Genomic DNA, 20,313 nt, shown 5'->3' with positions numbered 1-20,313 from the left:
ACGGTTATAAAATGGAATAAAGATGTTATAATCAGCTTTGCAGACAACACACTTCACACCCCTATCTACTCTTAGATAGGTAAAGCATCTTCATATGGAGTATGGTCGAAGGGGCTTATTTCCAGACCATGAAAGCCGGTGATGATGATAGCGTCAAGTATTTAGTAAACATTGGTCGGACGGAAAACTGAATGGTGATACGTTATGCTCAAAAGGCCCCTGAAATGAGTAGATTTGTGCTTGTTTTCTCATAAGAATCAATGTAAAAGTGCTGTATTAAAATATTTATTGAACTTGGTTACATTTTTTTCCCTTCATGTACGATATGTATAAATTAAAAATTTCAGATGTAAACATGTAAAAATCCTGATTACCCCCCACCACCTTGACCACTAACAAAATCATTAATTCAAAATAATACCATTAAATTTTCATTCATGGAATAAAAATTGTTTCAACAATTTAGCATAACACACACAATTGTTTGCTATGCTGATATGATGTATATGTTAACATAGAAAAGTATTTAACGTGGTGTAATAAGCAGTATAGATGAAATAAAGAAATGTCTTACTATTTTTATCTACAACCATAAATTAATTTAGAAAAACATATCACATAAAAACGTATCACATAACAACGTATCACGCTAAAATGGAAGTGGGCAGACATAGAAACAATGGAAGACAACTTTTGGACGAAGCGAGTTATTTAATGGCGTCCAAGGGCAATTAAAAAGAAGTAGAGGCAGACCTCAAACAAGATGGACTAATGATATCAAGCGAATGGACATAAAAAACAGCAAACAGATAATATGAATAAACACACCCAAGGTAGGCTTTTATCCGACGATGGATGGAATAGCTGATAGATCACATAACATATCTCCGCATAAATAGTAAAATGTAATGAATATATAAGCTTATAGTATATAACATAATATGTAAAGTATGTGAGAGAAAACAGTAAAAGGAATGCAAAACAGTAGTTCAGATAGTAGTCTCCAGGGGAAAGACACTTTTCCTCTCTCCGTATATCACTTCTTGTAATATATTGGCGGTAATCATAAAATAGACATGGCGTTGCATCAAAAGACACTATGATGTTCTTCCTCTTTCCTTCTGGCACTTCAATCGTTTTCTGGGTCAAATCGTCAGACACATGACAATGCTTCGTCTTTTTACCTGTAATGTTTTCTGTTTCACGTCATTTTCTTTCATTTTTTAATGACAGATGACCTTCTTGGTTTAGGTCTAGCCAGGGATATGTCATATGATGGTTTGCAGGCAATAAAATATGATTAAGAAAAATCCATAATTTGAGTAATATATTATATTATATGACATTTTATATAGAACGAAACAGTTCTTAATGCACATTCATCACAGAACTTATATGTATAAACAAAAATCATTGAAGTGGCATTGAAGTTGACACGGTCGTTTACACCAGCTATCATTATATCTGATAAATCATCTCGAAAACTAGAGAAAATATCATATAATTCATGTGAATGGGTGAAATTTTTGAATATTATTCAAAACAAAATTATTAATATATGTTTCCAAGAACCTCTGAATCCGAGGAAATACTAAGAAAATGATCCGATAGAATACCTGTGTGAAGAGTTTTCAACAATTATTTATCTATTCCAACGTAAAAATACAAAGTTTATTTCCATTATAAAACATGGTGTATACATTGAGTTGATTCGAGATCAAAGAACTTTTGTTTATTCACAAAAGTATTATCCAGCAAAGAGTGAGACTTTTATGTTGACTTAATTTTAGGGTGTATTATTATAACATTGCAAATATAATAAAAGCAACATCCTGTTCCTCTTCTATAGATTTGTTGGAGCTAGTGCAAATTAAAATTTCATACAATTTTAGTATTTTAAGTATTGCTTTAGCAGAGATTATATATTACTATAGAGATAAAATATTGTTAGATTTACATCAATAAATGTCTTTTATATAATAAAAGTTTTATATACAAAATAACTTTAGACCACATGTTTAAACATGTTACCTAAAATAGTGCAATATTCAATAAATTTTCTCTAAGGCAACGTGACGTGAGCTAACATAATGCCTTCCATATCTACTTTAAAAGATATTATAGACAAGTATGCTTCTACGTGAGAAAGGTTGAAATTTGAATAATTTAAAAATACCTCTATTAGTATGAAATATTATTCACCTAATTAATGTAAATTACTATACACCCTTTTAGGTTAGTATTAATATTGAATATAATTGTTAATAAATAATATCGATTTAGAAAATTAATAAAAAATTACATAAAATGATGTCTCATACCACTTTTGTCCCTACCCCATCGTGTTTCGTCTATAGAATTAACCGTATTTATAAGGAAAACAGACAAGTTTCAGTTTATAATATTGCACAAGTCCAACAGCTCAATAAAATTAAGAATGAGCCAAAATGAGCCAAAATGAACCATATTTTCAAAAATATTAGCAACATGTAATAGATATTGATAAGCATATGACCCTAACTATAACTCGAGAACTTCATTAGTAGAATATGAGATAATGTAAAATATCTTTTAAAGATGAAAAAAATTATCTAGAAACAACAGAATTTAAGACTGCTCCCGGATTACTTAATTTAATATTTTCTAAACAGTCATCTAACTTCACTCAAGAAGATTTATAAATTTATAGCAAATTCTAGAAATAACAGGTCTTTACCTCATTTAACAGGGATATTACACCACCGAACCACCCTCCCATAAAAATTTGAAAATATCACTAAATCTCTATTTACCAAAAAATAAACGATTTTGTTCTCATATACAGAACGCCGATAATGCAAGTGCTAACATTTGTTATACATAAAAACTTTAATTATGAAACCGATCCAAACATTCTAGTAACTATATAATTAGTAATTTGAAAATATTGAACAGATTATATACTTAGATAAAATGAGTAGTGTGTATTTGTATACCCCCCTCTTCTACACTATCAACACACCACCAGATGATCATCCGTATTTTGCTAGTCGAGACTGCCAGAAACTAATTAATATTCACCCTAGACAACGGATGTTCACCTAATTAATATTCCACATCTTTGGTCATACAAATCCACATGCCACTCTGGTGAGTGGCATATTTTGAAAAATTTTGATTTTTTGATAATTTTTGAATTTTTTTGATAATTTTTGATTTAAATTAGCAATTTTTGAAAATTTTGAATTTTTATACTTAATCTATCTTTGAATATTGGCTTTTTTAATTTAACATGTTAACTAAACTTATTCAGTTAATTGCAACCATCTTAGGTTTAATTCAAAACAAGTATAATGATGAAAAGTTAAGAAAAGGGTTGATAGAGTGTAGGAAAGCGATTAAAATGATTCATGATAGAATGAGGTTTGCAAAGACGATTGGCGAAAAGCAGCACCTCGAAGCTCAGATGCGGCAGATGAGAACGTTGAGTAAGCAACTGAAGGCTGAACAAAAGAAGGGGGCGGGACTTAACACTCGTCCGGAGACTGCAAAGCGTAGGGTACATTGGGAAGACTCTGTATCTACATTTAATTCAAGAATTCAGACTGGAGTCATTTCGAACCTTAAACACAAGGACCCAGGTAGTTTCCTGGTTGATTGCAAAGCTCTGTTCAAGCGACGAATCCAGACTGCCTTAAAAAAATAACGCTGCAGTAAAAGTTAACATAGCATTTGGAGGAGAATTCGAGATTGCTCAAGGCGATAAGATGATAAATGAAACCAAGTACTTCACTACTTCAAACTCAGCCATTTATAGAGACACCAATCTTGATGAATGGTTCGAGAAAAAAGTAGTGGAACCCATCAACAGAGACTTGGAAGAATTCCAAGAGAGAGATAGTGGCTGGGCACTTAAAGCTGTTGTTAACCTAGGGGTGAATATAAACAAATTTACACCACAGCTTGGCTCCTCATATATTGAACTTCCCCCTCAGATAAAAATAAAACAGGCATGCATTAATGTTAAAAACGATGACGATGCATGCTTTGCATGGGCTGTCATATCGGCATTATATCCTTGTCAGAATAACTCCGCTTTAATGTCATCTTACCCACACTACTCCCAAGTGTTGAAACTTAAAGGTATTCAGTGGCCAATGACCGCCAAACAGATTCCTAATTTTGAAAAGCAGAATAATATATCGATTAATGTTTACATTTTGAAAAAGGAGAAGAAGAACTATACGACTCTCCCTACCTTCCTAACAAAAAACAAGAAGGATAAACATGTGAATCTGCTTTTGATACAAGATAAATATGATGAGCAAGGTCCCCTTAAATATCATTACGTTTGGATAAAAAATCTATCTCGCCTCCTTTCCAAGCAGCTTAGCAATGAAGATGGAACAAAATATTTCTGTGATGGCTGCCTCCATTACTTTCGATCGCAAGAAAAGTTGAATGTTCATAAGACATGCTGCAAAGGGCGATCAGATGTTCTCTGTGATAGGTGTTTACAACCATTTTTATCGTCTACACAGCTAGAAGCTCACATCAACGATTGTGAAAGAATAAATGAAACAGCCATTAAAATGCCTGAAGAAAGCCATAAAATGTTAAAATTTAAGAATTTCAGGAATAAACTAAAAGCCCCCTTCGCGGTATACGCAGATCTTGAAAGCGTTCTGGAACATAGTGCTGAAAAGACTACCTATCAAAAACATATACCTGCTGCCGTTGGGTATTACTTTAAATGTTCCTATGATGATTCTCTGTCATTTTATAAATCATATCGTGGAAAAGATTGCATGAAATGGTTCGCAGATGAACTAAATCAGCTTGCTGAGGATGTTTCTACGGTGTTTATGTGTCCGTTTGATATTAATATGACATTTCAGCAAGAGAGTGATTTTCAAGCAGCCACTCATTGTCATATTTGCGAGCAGCGCTTCTCCCTCAGTGATAAGAAAATGCGAGACCATAATCACCTGATCCCAGAAAATAATTATAGATTTGCATCTCATGAAGGCTGTAATATTAATTACAAAGATGCTCACACTATCCCTGTGATATTTCATAACCTCAGTGGATATGACGCGCATTTCATTATTAATGATATTGCTACTCACATCAAAGGTCCTGTAGATCTTCTTCCTATTACTAAGGAAAAATATATTTCTTTCACTAAACACATTAATGATGCTCGAATTAAATTTCGTTTCATCGATAGTTTTCGATTTATGGCGTCTTCTCTCGATAAGCTCTCTTCTTATTTGACCGAATATCCTAATCTCCGCTCTCAATATGTTTTCCTTCCCGAGGAGCAGTTCAATCTTCTTACTGTGAAAGGTATCATGCCTTATGATTATATTGATTCTTTCGATCGTTTTATTGAAACATGTCTGCCGCCTATCGAGTTTTTTTATAATAAACTTGAGGATAAACCTTGTCCTCGCCGCCATTATCATCGCGCTCTCCAAGTCTGGTCCTCATTCTCTTGTTCTTCTCTCGGAGATTACGTCGATCTCTACATGAAAACCGATATTCTTCTTCTTGCCGACGTTTTCGAACGGTTCCGCTCCAGTTGTCTCGAAACATATAATCTTGACCCCGCTCATTACTTTACTCTGCCTGGATTCACGTGGGATGCGATGCTTAACTATACAAAACAGGAACTTGAACTTTTAACTGATCCAGATATGCATTTGTTTGTGGAGCGTGGCATTCGTGGTGGTTTGAGTCAAGTTTGCTCGAAACGTCGTGTTCATGCTAATAACAAGTACATGGCATCTTACGACCCATCGAAGCCCGACTCCTATCTGATGTATTTCGATGTCAATAATCAATATGGGTGGGCAATGTCACAATATCTTCCATATGGAGGTTTCGAGTGGTCTGATACTAACATCAACGTTCTTAGTATTCCGGACGATTCTTCTGAAGGGTGCATTCTCGAGGTCGATCTGGAGTACCCTCAACATCTCCATGATCGTCATAAAGACATCCCATTCTGTCCCCAATCCTTGAACCCGAAAACTATGAAACCTCCTAAACGTCCGCGAGAGCTGACCAAATTAATGGCTACCCTTCATGATAAAGAAAGATATATAATTCATTACAGAGCCTTGAAGCAAGCGCTAGCTCATGGATTAATACTAAAAAAGATTCATCGAGTCTTGAAATTTAAGCAGTCTCCTTGGTTAAAGTCATACATCGACTTGAATACAAATCTCCGGAAGGCAGCAAAAAATGAGTTTGAAAAGAATCTGTTTAAGCTTATGAACAATGCAGTGTTTGGTAAGACTTTAGAGGGTGTGCGCAGGCGCGTTGATATTAAATTGCTGACAGAGTGGGAGGGTCGTTATGGAGCTGAAGCTAGAATAAGTAGCCCCCTGTTTAAAAACGCTACTATCTTTAATGAAAATTTGATTGCTGTTGAGATGTATAGAGCGGAAATATGGTTAGTTAAACCGATTTATGTTGGAATGAGTATTTTAGACTTGGCGAAAACGACCATATATGATTTCCAATATGGCTACTTAGCTAGCAGGTTCGGAGAAAACTTTTCGACCTGCTATACCGATACTGATAGTGTGATCGTGGAGATACGGGAAAAAGACCCGTATGAAGCAATGATACATGATTGCTATAAATATTTTGATACCTCAGACTATCCTAAAGACAACATTTACGGCATCCCTCTGGTTAATAAGAAGGTATTGGGCATAATGAAAGATGAGAATAATGGCTGCATTATGACCGACTACATAGGACTCCGATCGAAATTATACACGACAAAAGCAGCTACCACAGATGTTGACATTAAAAAGCTGAGGGGGAAGTTGAAAGAACAAGAGTATGACGATGATGAAGTTGATAATATTATACGAAATTATGGTGTGACAAAGAAGGCGAAGGGGGTAAAGAAATCTGTAGTAAATACTAAAATTACTTTTGAGGACTACGTAGAATGTTCAGATACCTTTACAGCAAAGGTCACCTCACAAAATCTTATACGCTCTGATAAACACAAAGTTTATTCTATAACTCAAAGTAAGATTGCGCTAAGCCCCAATGATGATAAAAGACATCACATTCAGGGTTCTTATGATACGCTTCCCTTTGGGCACTATTTAATTGATACTCTTGAGATGGATGTTGATTAGATTTAACACAAAGATTTGAGTAAACTTATTTTAACATTTATCATTGATGATTTTATTGACTTTAAGATGGATGCTGATTGAAGTTGGTCTTAAAACTTTATTTATTACAAATGTACAATTTTTTGTATTATATTCCTCTTATCACCCTATCACTAATCGTTTTTACGTCACTAAGATTATTTATATGATTGAATATTGTAATTTTTTATAACTTTATTTATTACAACTAACATAATGATATCTGGAACAGGCCCTTTTTACTACATTCCTCAACCTTTCCCACACTCATTGTTTTTATATCATATGATGATTCTAGTAACTCATACTTTTGTATATATTATCTCTAAATTTAGTATAATTAAGTATGCCCCTAAAAAGATGTTTAGTTATGACCAAAAAAAAAAAGATATCTGATATGGACCACTGGCAAATTAATGAGCCGTTCTGGTTAATTCCAGAGCCGTTGCTCGTGTAGCCTCCAAGTTAAAACAATCGATAACTTAATGGTCTTCTTTCCCCGATTTAGTTTTAAGTCTTCGATATCCTATCAAAATACAGGAGTCGAAAAAATCCCTAGTTTTAAGATTAGATAACCTACAGTTATTTTCCCCTAATAATTCATTTTTGAATACTATAGAACTTAGTAACGAATGAATTGATACCAAAGTATCGGTGTTTTAACATTAATAAGAATACATAAAAGATGTCCAACAGATCAATAAAAAGATGTCTACTAAACCAAGTAAAGAGCTGATCTTAGTAAGTTAAGTATATCACTATTATTAAATATATTATCATATAATGTAAAAATCATTCCTACTAACCATTACCCCTACTAACCTGGCGGTCGATGTAGTCGTACCTTCACGTTGGTGATCGCTGTTAAGAATATATTTTTGTTTTTTCAACAAATTTATGTTCGACCGAATTGGCTACCTTTCATTCATTGCATGCTTACATTATTTTTATAAATCGCTTTACACACATTTCATCGCTTAGATACTAACATTATTTTATTAACGTTTACATATTAACCATTACTTACTGCTTGACTGTCCTTGCTAACATTTTTTCAGTCTATGTAGTCTAAATTTGTTTATGGTCGTAGGTAAAATACAGTACATGTATTTTTCTATTTCAATAATACAACTTATTTTCACTATATTAAATACCTTTTCTATGTCGACGTATAACTCATATCTATAAACAATTGTTTGTGCTATGCTATATTGTTAAACGATTTTTCTAATAAAACAGATAATCCCATTTTTTATGTGAGAAGTATAATACCAACCTACATAATATTACCCTACTTGCCGTATATGAAATAAAGTATGCAACTTACAATCTTTGTAAATAGCAAGTGTATGATTGGAGGAAGATTCATGTAGATCCAATCAGAGAATATTATATTGTGTATGTTTGTCGGTCTGATCTTAAGAATGTTATATGTTCTTTGTAATGACCAGGTGTATGAATGGAGGGAGATTCATGTATAGTAGTATTCAATAATAGAAGACGGTGGATGTTTGTTGGTTTGATCTTAAGAATGTTATTATATTCTTTGTAATGACCAGGTGTATGAATGGAGGGAGATTCATGTATAGAAGATTATAGAAGATTATATTGATGATGATTGTTGCTTTGGTCATAAGAATGGTATACGTTCGTCGTATTCTATTTCTAGTATTACCTCCCACGCTGCTATGTTGTTTTTATCGACACCTGTATCTTTTATTAATTGTTTCGAGAGAGAGAGAGAGAGAGAGAGAGAGAGAGAGAGAGAGAGAGAGAGAGAGAGAGAGAGAGAGAGTCTTTTATGATGTCTTATAGATGCTAGATGGTTTGGGCAAAGATAAAGAACGGAAGATGAAAGTGAGAGCATGTCATGTATGTTCGGTGGTTTGGATATAATGTCCTAATGATTCTATTGTGTCTTATATGGTAAGTCGTTTAGACGCTACATTCCAAATGTTCCTCTGATAATGCAGCCATTGTAATTTCCATGATTCAATACTCCTTTTGTCAATGTCGCGATGATTGTTTTCTCAACATATTCGCTATTCCTTCCTTTACCTACGATACCTCACACATCATGATCTGATCAATAACAGCGGAGATATGCTGTAGTGCCGTTTTGGCTGTCCTCTTTGTTTTTGTATTAGCTTATTCCTTACCCCCTCCACTTTCCTACGATACCTCATACATCACGAGCTGATCAATAACAACGGAGATATGCTGTAGTGCCGTTTTGGTCGTCTTCTTTGTTTTTTGTATTAGCTTATTCCTTAGCCCCTCCACTTTCCTACGATACCTCACACGTCATGATCGGACCGATAACAACGGAGATATGCTATAGTACCGTTTTGGCTCTGCCGTTCTCTTTGTTTTTTGTGTTAACTTATTCCTTACCCTCCCCACTTTCCTTCGATACCTCACACGTCAAGATCGGACGAGTCTTGGCGCCTCCACCACTATACGCGTCAAAAATGACCAGAATGGACCTTAGCGATTTCTTATGGGATTTAACACGGGAAAATACGACGAACTGTTGCAGTACAATTACTCATAACATTTACACATGGGAATCTTATTTCCTTTTGGTTTCCAATTGAAAGTTTTTATTAACATTTAACTATTATGATTTATTAGCAACAATTCTATTTAAGTTTGATGAAGCTTTTCTGATATTATTGATTATGTTTCTTTAATTTTAAATGTGGTATTTAATACGAAAAACCCATACATTCATGTCCAAACAAATGAGACTGACCTTTTTCTGGTGAACTGAGAATGTCTTCACACAAGACCCGTTTCCTGCTATCCTTGGCTGCAATCAAAACCTCGTCCTGGCTTCCAGTAATGTTCTCCTCTGAAACTAGCTCGTATAGCTCTCGCTTCCTGCTTCTGTCGTGATGCTGTGTTCTACCTTTTTCGAAACTGCAATCAGCTACCGGGAACTCTTGGCTCAAAGAGGTTCTTTTACTCTCAACCTGGCCTACCTCTCGTTCCACGATAGATACTCCACACTCACGGAACTACACCGGCTTTCTCACTCTCCGTACACTACCATCTACTACTGGACTTCACTTCTCGACAGCTCAAAACATTCAGATCTCTATTTGTCATTCATTCCCCTACTTTCTAAATATCCCTTCCAGATTCACAAATCAAACTTCCACCACCAACTCTCATTCGCAGTATTCCTCAAAACCAATTTTTAAACTTTCTAAATATGCTTAATGGATTTCAAAAGAAAAATAGTTAATTCCCATTCTAAAATTACTTTCTACTAATTACAAAATTTTAATGACCTATTCTCTATTTCTACTAAGTCTTATTTAGCATCGGCTAATGATCGAACCTTCCGCGAACAACGATTATGACCTATTATCGATTTCACTTGAGTCTTATTTAATCACTTCTTAAAATTAAATATAACAATTTGTTGTATACAGGTTGTTCTAAATTTATATGCCCGTGGTTGAGAAAATTGAAAATATTTTATATTAAATTGAATTTTGTTTATAATTATCAAATTTTAATTTTCATATCAAATAGAAATATAACAGTATATATATATATATATATATATATATATATATATATATATATATATATACACCGTTATTAGGCGTCAACGCCCGTCCGGTAGGGATCTATAGAGGAGTATCACCAAGCCGCAAGCCCTTATCCCTTGCCGTACCGCTCCTCAATAGGCCGATCAGACACCTAGTTTATTCGAAACCAAGCCGTAGATTCTATATAGAATTTTATACTACGACGATTGCCTTTTTTTATTTTTCAATGTCCGGGCCAGGAATCGAACCCGGATCGAAAATCCACTAGAATTGCCGATCTATCGCCTCAGACCACTAAGCCATCTGACCGACCCATTTTTGCTTCTTTTCTTTTTTGATGTAAGATTTTCATATCAATATAAGGTAATAGATGTCTTCATTTCGTTCCACTGTTCTTCTATGCCGCTAGTAGTGTTTCCAACTATTTTCGCAAAATATTTATTGAGCATTTTTTTCCTTTTTACTGGATCCTTTTTTTCAGTAATGTATATTTTATTTTAGGCCTCATTTCTTGATGAATTATATTCAGTCACATTATGGTAAAATTAAAACTCGTATAGAAATTGCAAGAGGAGCATTTATGAAACTTAGATCTGTTCTGAGCAACTCTCGGCTGAATTTACAACTAAGAATCAAGTTCCTAAAATGTTATGTGCATCCTGTATTACTGTATGGATGTGAAACCTGGATCATGAAGGTTAACATGATGAACAAATTAGAAGCCCTCGAGATGTGGTCATATCGTAGAATGCTCAGAATATCTTGGGTTCAACGCATTTCAAACAAAGAAGTCTTAAACAGAGTTAGTAGGTCAAGGCGAAGGTGACTTAATGAAGATGATAAAAAAGAGAAAACTTGAATATCTCGGGCATATAATGAGAGGTAGCAGATACAGGATGCTGCAGTTAATACTCAACGGAAAAATCGACAGAAAAAGAGGAATTGGTAGGAAGAAATATTCATGGCTCCGAAACCTTCGTCAATGGACTGGCTTATCAGCAGATCAACTATTACATGCCGCACGATATCGGCAAGATCGAGAACGATATCGGCAAATTGCCACGTAAGCTACCCGCACGCCTAACATTTGGGCACGGTACTTAAAGAAGAAGATATTATGGTAATATTTGCAACTCAAGACTATGATTCGAAGAGACATATTCGCCTGGATAATGTTGTTACGAATAAAGCATGTTGGGTGCCAATGTGTCTAATCATCAATGACCAAAACTTCGAAGCGGTCAAAGAGTTCATATATCTAGGGACATCGGTTAACCCCAATAATGACACATCTGAGGAAAGAAAAAGGCGAATAATAATTGCAAACAGGTGTTATCATGGTCTATCAAAGTACTTATCTAACAAACGTCTGTCTCAAAAAACTCGTATAAGGCTGTATAGAACATTGATAGTCCCCGTTCTCACATATGGTTCAGAGGCATGGACGCTAACTAAAACAGATGAATCCGCTCTATCAATTTTTAAAAGAAAGGTACTACGCAAGATATTCGGAGCGGTTTGTGAGAACCTAATGTGGAGGCGTAGATATAACTTTGAACTGCAGAATATCTACAAGCAAACGTTTGGTGAAAAAGATAACGAGCGATCCAAAATTATTGGGATCAAAGCTAGCCGTGCAAAAAATTACGTATGTCCTCTTTGAATCTGAAAAATATATCATTGGTTTATCAATTAATTTTGATTAACATTATAAAACATAAAAAATCAGTCAAAACTTTTAACACAGAACTTTAATCAAAAATAAAAAGAATTAACAAAATTATAAGTAAAAATAATAAATAAAATCAAACAACCAACATCTCTACATAACCTAACTTTTCTTGAAGTTGACGTACACTACAAAGTTGACGTAAACTGGTAAATATATCTGAATTAAGAATGGACTTGCACTGTATAGCTATCTCTGTCGTTCAGAGCCACCTATGGTGACAATAATTTTGGATCACACGTTATTATCACTATAATTAAGCGAAATCGCCTGCAGTGGGCAGGACATGTAGCCCGAGCCCCTGAATCGAACATGATAAAAAAAGGATTCTAACAGCTCAACCCGTGGGAATGAGAAGACGGGGTAGACCAAAGTTGAGGTGGATGGACGGGGTAACACAAGATGCCGAGAAGATCGGAATCGGCAACTGGAAAGTGCAGGCAAGGGACAGAACAGAATGGCGTAGAACGCTTGAGAAGGTCGAGGCCCTCTAAGGGCTGTAGCACCATGATGATGATGATGATGATGATGATGATGATGATGATGATGGGTGCCAATGTGTTACAGATAGCGTCTCACCTGTAAAGGCGTTGGGTGCAATTTGTGTAACGATAAACTGCCACAGAGGATTGAACTATTATTTTATTAAAAAATCAATGGGAAAATCCCAATAGTTGGCTGTATACCATAGTTTAAAAAACCAATACAGAAGTAAAAACTTCGAGATGTATTCTGGTATAAAATCGTTTATTTAAAACTATAAAATGTCATGGATTGCAGAACGTTTTCGTTCTAAACAGAACATCTTCAGTGCATCCTACCGAGTATTTTGAAACTAGCACACTGTAAATAGTGTTAACATCATCGTATATGGTTTACATAATGTAATATCTTAAAAAGTTATGACTACAAGTCGATGTTAATAGATAAAGTGGAACACATGCTAAAAGGGTGCCATGGTTCCCTGCTCGAAGATGCTAGGTCCAACTGAGTTGGTCTGTGCCCATTGAATTGGCAAGTACCTAGCATCTTCGAGCAGGGAACCATGGCACCCTTTTTGCATGTGTTCCACTTTATCTATTAACATCGACTTGTAGTCATAACATTTTAAGATATTACATTATGTAAACCATATACGATGATGTTAACACTATTTAGAGTGTGCTAGTTTCAAAATACTCGGCAGGATGCACTGAAGATGTTCTGTTTAGAACGAAAACGTTCTGCAATCCATGACATTTTATAGTTTTAAATAAACGATTTTATACCAGAATACATCTCGAAGTTTTTACTTCTGTATTGGTTTATTATTTTATTGTAAAATATTATATTGTAAAATAATAATTCAATCAACTATGTTAGTTATCGTTTAGTCCAGCCTTTAGCTCAGTGTCTCAGGTTAGTACGTCTTGTCTTAATCAAAAGATATGAACGCTGAAAATTTAGATGGAGGCAAACAAAACAATAAGTTAACTAATCAGGTTTATTTTTCAGTAAAAATTGGATTCAATAATATATTATTCAAATTCTTGCCCAAAGCTAACAATTTTGAATTATACTTATTGGCTTTTTCTGTTACGACGACGGTAACTTCTTGATGCCGGGTGGTACAGCTGTTGACTTCTAGACCTTAGCATAGATGGTTGGCGTCAGGTCCCTGCAGATTTAGTTTTCTGGTTAATGTAGTTGCTGAGATGCATCATGTTCTTGCCTTGTAGTGGTATCACCGGTGATGGAGGTGGAGCCTTCAGGCTCCCGAAGGAAGGAAGGTTTGATTTATTCCCAAAAACTAGAATACATAATGTGTATGAGACACCAAAAAGTATTGAAACCTTTCCTTGCCAAATAATCGGAAAAAGTAGCAAATAGCAAAGGAATAAATAAAATAAATGGTAATGATTAGTAGTTAAATTATTTATATGATTTCTATATACATATAATTAATAAAAGAAAATATCGGAAATATAAAATATCCAGAATATGTGCAGAGAAATGAGGTTAATATAAAAAAATTTAAAAAAAAACTATGAAGGTAGGCTAACAGTAAAATAGTGTAACTACACACCCCATGAGATCGTCTGCTTGAAATAAAATGTTTTATTATCCGCTACATTCGCTACTGAAAAGGTGGGGTTGACATTGACATTGAATGTAAAGAGAATTACCTATAGATAAGAAATAGAGGGCGCCAAACAAGTTTTTAACGGGAAAACAAGTACAGCAAAGACATGAAAATTATTATTATTGAACTATCAAGGAAAATAGAATAAAATAATTATTCAAAAATTAAATAATAAAAATGTGACTTTTATAACGTTACAATGTTTCTGCTGGGGGATACAATCTTGTAAAAGAGAGAACTCAAAACAAATTGACTGGCCAGTTGCTAAAATCAGTGCTAACAAAACATAAACACACACCCTGCATTTCGTAGACAAATATTTCACAAAAATCATATACGTAGTAGACAAAAATAATCTAACTAATCTTCCTAACGTCGCTTCATTTCCCAGTACATTAAAATATCATTCCGACGGAATTAGACAGATCTCTATTGTGTTCCGTCTTCCTCCGAAAAATATGAGTTGAATGGATCGTAAGTAACGCGCTATCATTAGCGAAAAGTCAGAGAGTAAAAACTGCGACAGCCCGTCACTGTGTCACAATGGATGTCTTATGGATGTCTTGGCGCGGTCAATGTTATGTTGTGGTGCCATTTTTCCACGTCACCGCAAGGCGACTCCAAGGCTGATAAGGGATGACGATGATGATAGTGGATGTTGGGGTGGACGACGCGGGAAAGACGGGATAACAGGGCTTTTTCTAACATCGATCTTTCGGGAGAAAATTAACGGATTTGGATTTATATATTTATATTGCACTTATCCTTGCCAAAGAACATAGTCCTAATATAATATACCTAGCGTGGTATTTTAGGAATTGTAGAACTTTTGATCATCATTATAGGAATAAAACTCACTAACTACACTTTTCAGAAAATGGAGTAAAATCGATTTAAAGGAACAAATTGTTTTTTAAATTTACCTAACTTTAATATTGGAATTTTTTTAATGCATCTTTAAAAGTCAAATAAAAACAGATATTTTAGGCCATGTTTCGTCACAATAACTATGATTAATTAAATATTAGACTAATTTTTCTTCTTGGTGAGTTTTTCAATGAGAACAATTATTGGATATTGTGAAGTTAATGCATTTGTCAAACCTCTGGCTTGAAAATGAAAGAAATAAGTAATAAAATATGCATTATAGTACAAAATGTTAAAACTAAAACAGATTATCTAACCTCTTAAAACTGCGAATCTACACAATAAGTCAAAAAAAATTCTTGTGAATGCAGTTTTAATTTCACTCGTCTTCGTCACTCTCGCTACCAGATATTGATGACTCTGGAACTCGATCTACCAAACCTTCAGTGGTTGAAAGGCGTATTGTACCAGGTCCAGGTTTCCTCCGGAATGGGACCATTACGGCAGGAACGCGGCAAGTTATGTTTTGCGGCACTTATTGGCAACATTCCTGTATATGTCTTGACCAGTTCAAGGCTAGCATCTTTTGGTCTTCCAGGGCAGTAAGCCTTCTGTATTCCGAAGTGTGGTCATATTTGAAAAAATTATACCTGGCGAACTTGATTCAGGTATTTTATTCGTAATCAGGAGACGGTGCGTTTTCCAAATAGAGGAAAAAGTTCTCGAACTCTAAAACGATATAAAAGAGACACTAATAAAAAGCACTACTGAAGGAGTATATCTAATAAATTCACATAGAAAGATTTAGACACATTAATCAAGGGATCAAATAAATTATAATGGAAAAGAACAGGGCCAAAAAGAAACCCAGATAAACAAAAAATCACAGAAAGACCAAATTAGGGCCAACCGACTGAACTGGCAAGTCAAGCAGGCACTAATATAACATACAAAGCAAAAGTGGAAGAATCACGTAAACAAACTGGAGGAATGGGGCCACCATATGCAATAAATATGGTGGCTCCAAAAACACAAACAAACGATAGAAAACGCATTCCCATACAACACAGGGAAAACGGAATCGGGGAGTCTGTGGAAGAGAAAGAGACGAAATAGAGAGAGAGAGAGAGAGAGAGAAAGAAAGAGAGAGAAAGAGATAGACGAAGAGAGAGAGGGAAGGAGAGAGACAGAGCGAGGGACAGAGTGTACACTGAACAATCACCAACGAAGAACAGGAAGAAATAATAAGTCCCACATCACCAAGAAAAATAAGCGAACTTAACAGAGAAGTCCATCGAGGAAAGCACCCGGTCCAGACGAAATCGCTAACAGTGCTCGGAAATATCCTCCTTCGAAAGCAATCGTATATTTAACAATATAACAAACGCAATACTAAGATACAGATACAGGCTCTTCCCAAATCGATGGAAGGACGCCCATGTAATTATGATGCCAGGAAATAACAACACATTTCCGAAAAAATTACAGGTCGTAAAATAATTTTAAATTACAGATATCTTTGATATACAATTTTATCATAAACATTTTTCTATATACTCTATAGTTCAGCTTTAACAAAGGAAAACCAGAAGTTTGGCCCACCCTGTATATAGAAAAAGTCGAAAATGTTAAAATAGGTATATTTATTACACTTCTAAAGAAACAGTGCATATTTTGAAAATATTCCAGATCTCTTTGCAATTTCACAAATAAGGATTTATGATACCAAAAAAGAATAAGCACTAATGTGGAGATTATTAAAATACTTATTTTATCGTTAAACCTGTAAATAATCATTAAAACCTATCATCCATATCGTCTACAAAAATTATTAAGGTAATTATAAAAGAAATTTAATTTATATCTACCAGGGAATTAAATGTCATTCCTCAAAAACTTCTAAGGACTTTCTCAAACTTTGGTAATAAATATTTCAATTCCAAGTTGCGATGTAACCACGAGTAGGGCAAATTCATAAGTTACTTACGTTCAAGTTATTTATAGTAATCATTAAACTAACGAGTTATGCGGTTGTAAGAATAAAGACAAGACTGAGAAGGCAGTTGAATGTAAGTAATAAATAGAGAAATGAATTGGGTAACTGAAAATGGGAACAAATTGGTATAATGTCAGCAAGACGTGGGGAGAATTTAGGGGAAACTAACGCTATGGAACATGGCAGGGTTGGCTTTTGCTACTCATTTGAAGATGAATTGTTCGAAAATTGCGATGTCAAAAACGTGTTCTCTATAACAAGTTGTGTATGGTCTATAACCTGAAATGTATCTTTTATAATTTATTTCAGCCTTAACCAACATTTGTCAAAAATATTAATTTTGTTCAAAAGTAAAAACAATTATTTTTAAGAGAATCGAAAATATTAATGTTCATGTGTAATCAGATCAATTTACAGTGAAAAATTATTTCTTCCTGTCGAAACGTTTCCCGACTTTTTTAGTTTATATTAGCCTTGGGATGATCTTTATTCGCATCTTATTAATTGATTGCTTTGTTGAGTTTTTACTCTCGTGGTATATGCTTGCATATTCTAAAACAAACCGCATAATCCACTTAAAAAATTTACCGTTTTAGTTCTATCATAAAATGCCCTTACGATCAGTTTATTTTCATATTATCTCTTTGAAGATTTTATTGAAATATTGCCGAAACTTTTGTCATGGCTCGATTCTGACCACTCAGAAAATACCAAGTAACCCTGCTTTTATCTATTTAAATAAATATTTTTTCTATGAATGCTATATAATGTGCATTTTCTCTCACTACTTACATACATTCAAAACGAATAATTTGTCACGCAGTGAGAAAAGTCGACCATTGCAGTGAGAAATATTTTTCTAACGGGTTCTCCTACAGTGTTCCATATGATCGCCGTTTCTATTGTAACATATGCACAATACAAACACAATTAAGTAATGTCAAACAAAATGTGTTGAAGCCAAACTTACCAGGAATTACCTTTCAAAATTGTTAAAAAATAACTGTTAATTAGAATTTTAAATAAATAACGTCTATAAATTTTATAGTTATTAAGGTACGAAGGGTATTATAAGGATAATAACGCTTGAGGTCAATGGTGTATATGCTATAGTCAAAGCCCGAATTTCAGGCACTCCTAGGTTTGACTAGGCAATCCTCAGGTCTGACTAACGGTCTTATTCAAAGCCCGAAATAAATTACAGTTTCGGCCTTTGACTAGTCAAACCTAGGAGATACTACGTTGGTCAGGCAAAGGTCGAAATTTAGTTTTATGAAATCGGGGTTTTACTAGACAAAATGAGAGTACTGAGAAAAATCACAGGAAATACTCTGATATGAGAGATCCTAAGAAGAGTGAAGACGTTAGAACGAAATGTAACATACAGTTCATAAACCAATGGACACTAAATAGAAAAATAATGGAATAACCATATAAGCAGAATTAGAGTCAAAATAGCAAAAGACAAATCACAAATCGGTAGAAGAAGTATCGGAAGATCTCTCAAAAGATTGAGTGGCCACTTTTAAGCACCAAAAAGCAGATTTTCTTATAAAAAGAAAGAAGAAGAGTTTGTATTGTATCATCTAATTACAATGTGAGATATCACAAGAGAATAATTTCAAACAATTTTATGCTGAGCTTAGTCCGTCTCTCATAGTAAACTGGAACTTGTCTCTTGTCTCGACGAGAAGGGAAAACAAAACCACCCTCGCCCTGGTATTATTGACAAAATAAACATTATATTAAACTGCTTATGGAACATTTAATACTTGTTAGTTTCATTACGAAAATTTACGGCAGATCCTTCAAAGAGCTCGTTGGAGGTCTCAAGCAAAGTATTTGCAAACTAGTTAGATGTTCGTTAGACGTTTTATGATCCCATAATCGTTTTAGGATATATTCTGATTATTATCGCTATTCGAATGGTGCCAGTTATTGTGTTCTAAAAAGAATATTATTGTACGATAGTGGATAGTGACTAGTTTATTGCGATATTGAAACTTTCTACGAAGACCTAAACAATATTTTAAAATCGATTAAAACGCAGGATGTTACAATTATAATGGGAGATTTTAATGCAAAGATTGGGGAAGAAAAATTGTAAGAATTGTAAACAGAAATGAAAGGGGTGGCAGGCTTATCGAATTTTGCCAAAACGATAAATTTGTTATTGCTAATGTATTGTTTAAAATGCCAAAGAGAAGACTATATACCTGGAAGTCACCAGCAGATCAGGAAGAGAGAATTGTAAGAAACTAAATAGACTATGTATTAATTAGACAAAGATACAGGGACGCAATTATATCTGCAAAAACATATCCAATTGCAGACTTTGGATCAGACCACAATCCAGTAGTGACCAGAATTAGGCTTAAAATAATAATAATCCCATAAATCCCGATGATTGGACACATTATTACAGACATCTATTAAATGAGAACAGAGACGAATTTAAAGAATATATGAATTCATCAAGAATCGAAATTCTGATATCAACAGAGTTCAAAAAGTTATAGCAGGAATGAAGAATGGGAAAGCAAGCGGACCAGAGGGAGTAACTACGGAACTAATAAAGAATGGCTCAGAGAAATTACACAGAATGATCACTGGGATATTTAACGAATATATTAGTGGCCATCCAACACCAAATGAATGGAAAACAGCATATATGACTCCAATATAGAAAAAAGGTGACAGGAGAAATTGTAAAAACTATAGAGGGATATCGGTCACAAGTTCAATAAGTCGGCTATAATATGGTCGAATACTACGGGACCTGATAGAGGAAGATTATTAATCGTCTGAAGGCGAAGAACAAGGAGGATTTAGAGCAGGTCGTTCATGTACAGATAACATCTTTTGTCTTAAAC

The 20,313-nt window shown here is 34.4% G+C and overlaps 1 protein-coding gene across 1 annotated transcript; it reads left to right on the top strand.

Annotated features, from left to right (window-relative positions):
• The first annotated feature begins 3,746 nt into the window (after positions 1-3,746).
• Positions 3,747-7,145, top strand: LOC126888515 (uncharacterized). The gene has a single exon (XM_050656857.1). The coding sequence runs from the start codon at positions 3,747-3,749 to the stop codon at positions 7,143-7,145; it is 3,399 nt and encodes a 1,132-aa protein (XP_050512814.1).
• The last annotated feature ends 13,168 nt before the right edge of the window (positions 7,146-20,313 follow it).

The sequence above is a fragment of the Diabrotica virgifera genome, chromosome 7, assembly GCF_917563875.1.
Source record: "Diabrotica virgifera virgifera chromosome 7, PGI_DIABVI_V3a".
NCBI lineage: Eukaryota > Metazoa > Arthropoda > Insecta > Coleoptera > Chrysomelidae > Diabrotica > Diabrotica virgifera.
This window is presented reverse-complemented; position numbering and strand designations above follow the sequence as displayed.

Bases quoted from the DNA above. Each gene is read 5' to 3' on its own strand.
- LOC126888515 (XM_050656857.1), top strand. From the start codon at position 3,747: ATGATAAATGAAACCAAGTACTTCACTACTTCAAACTCAGCCATTTAT.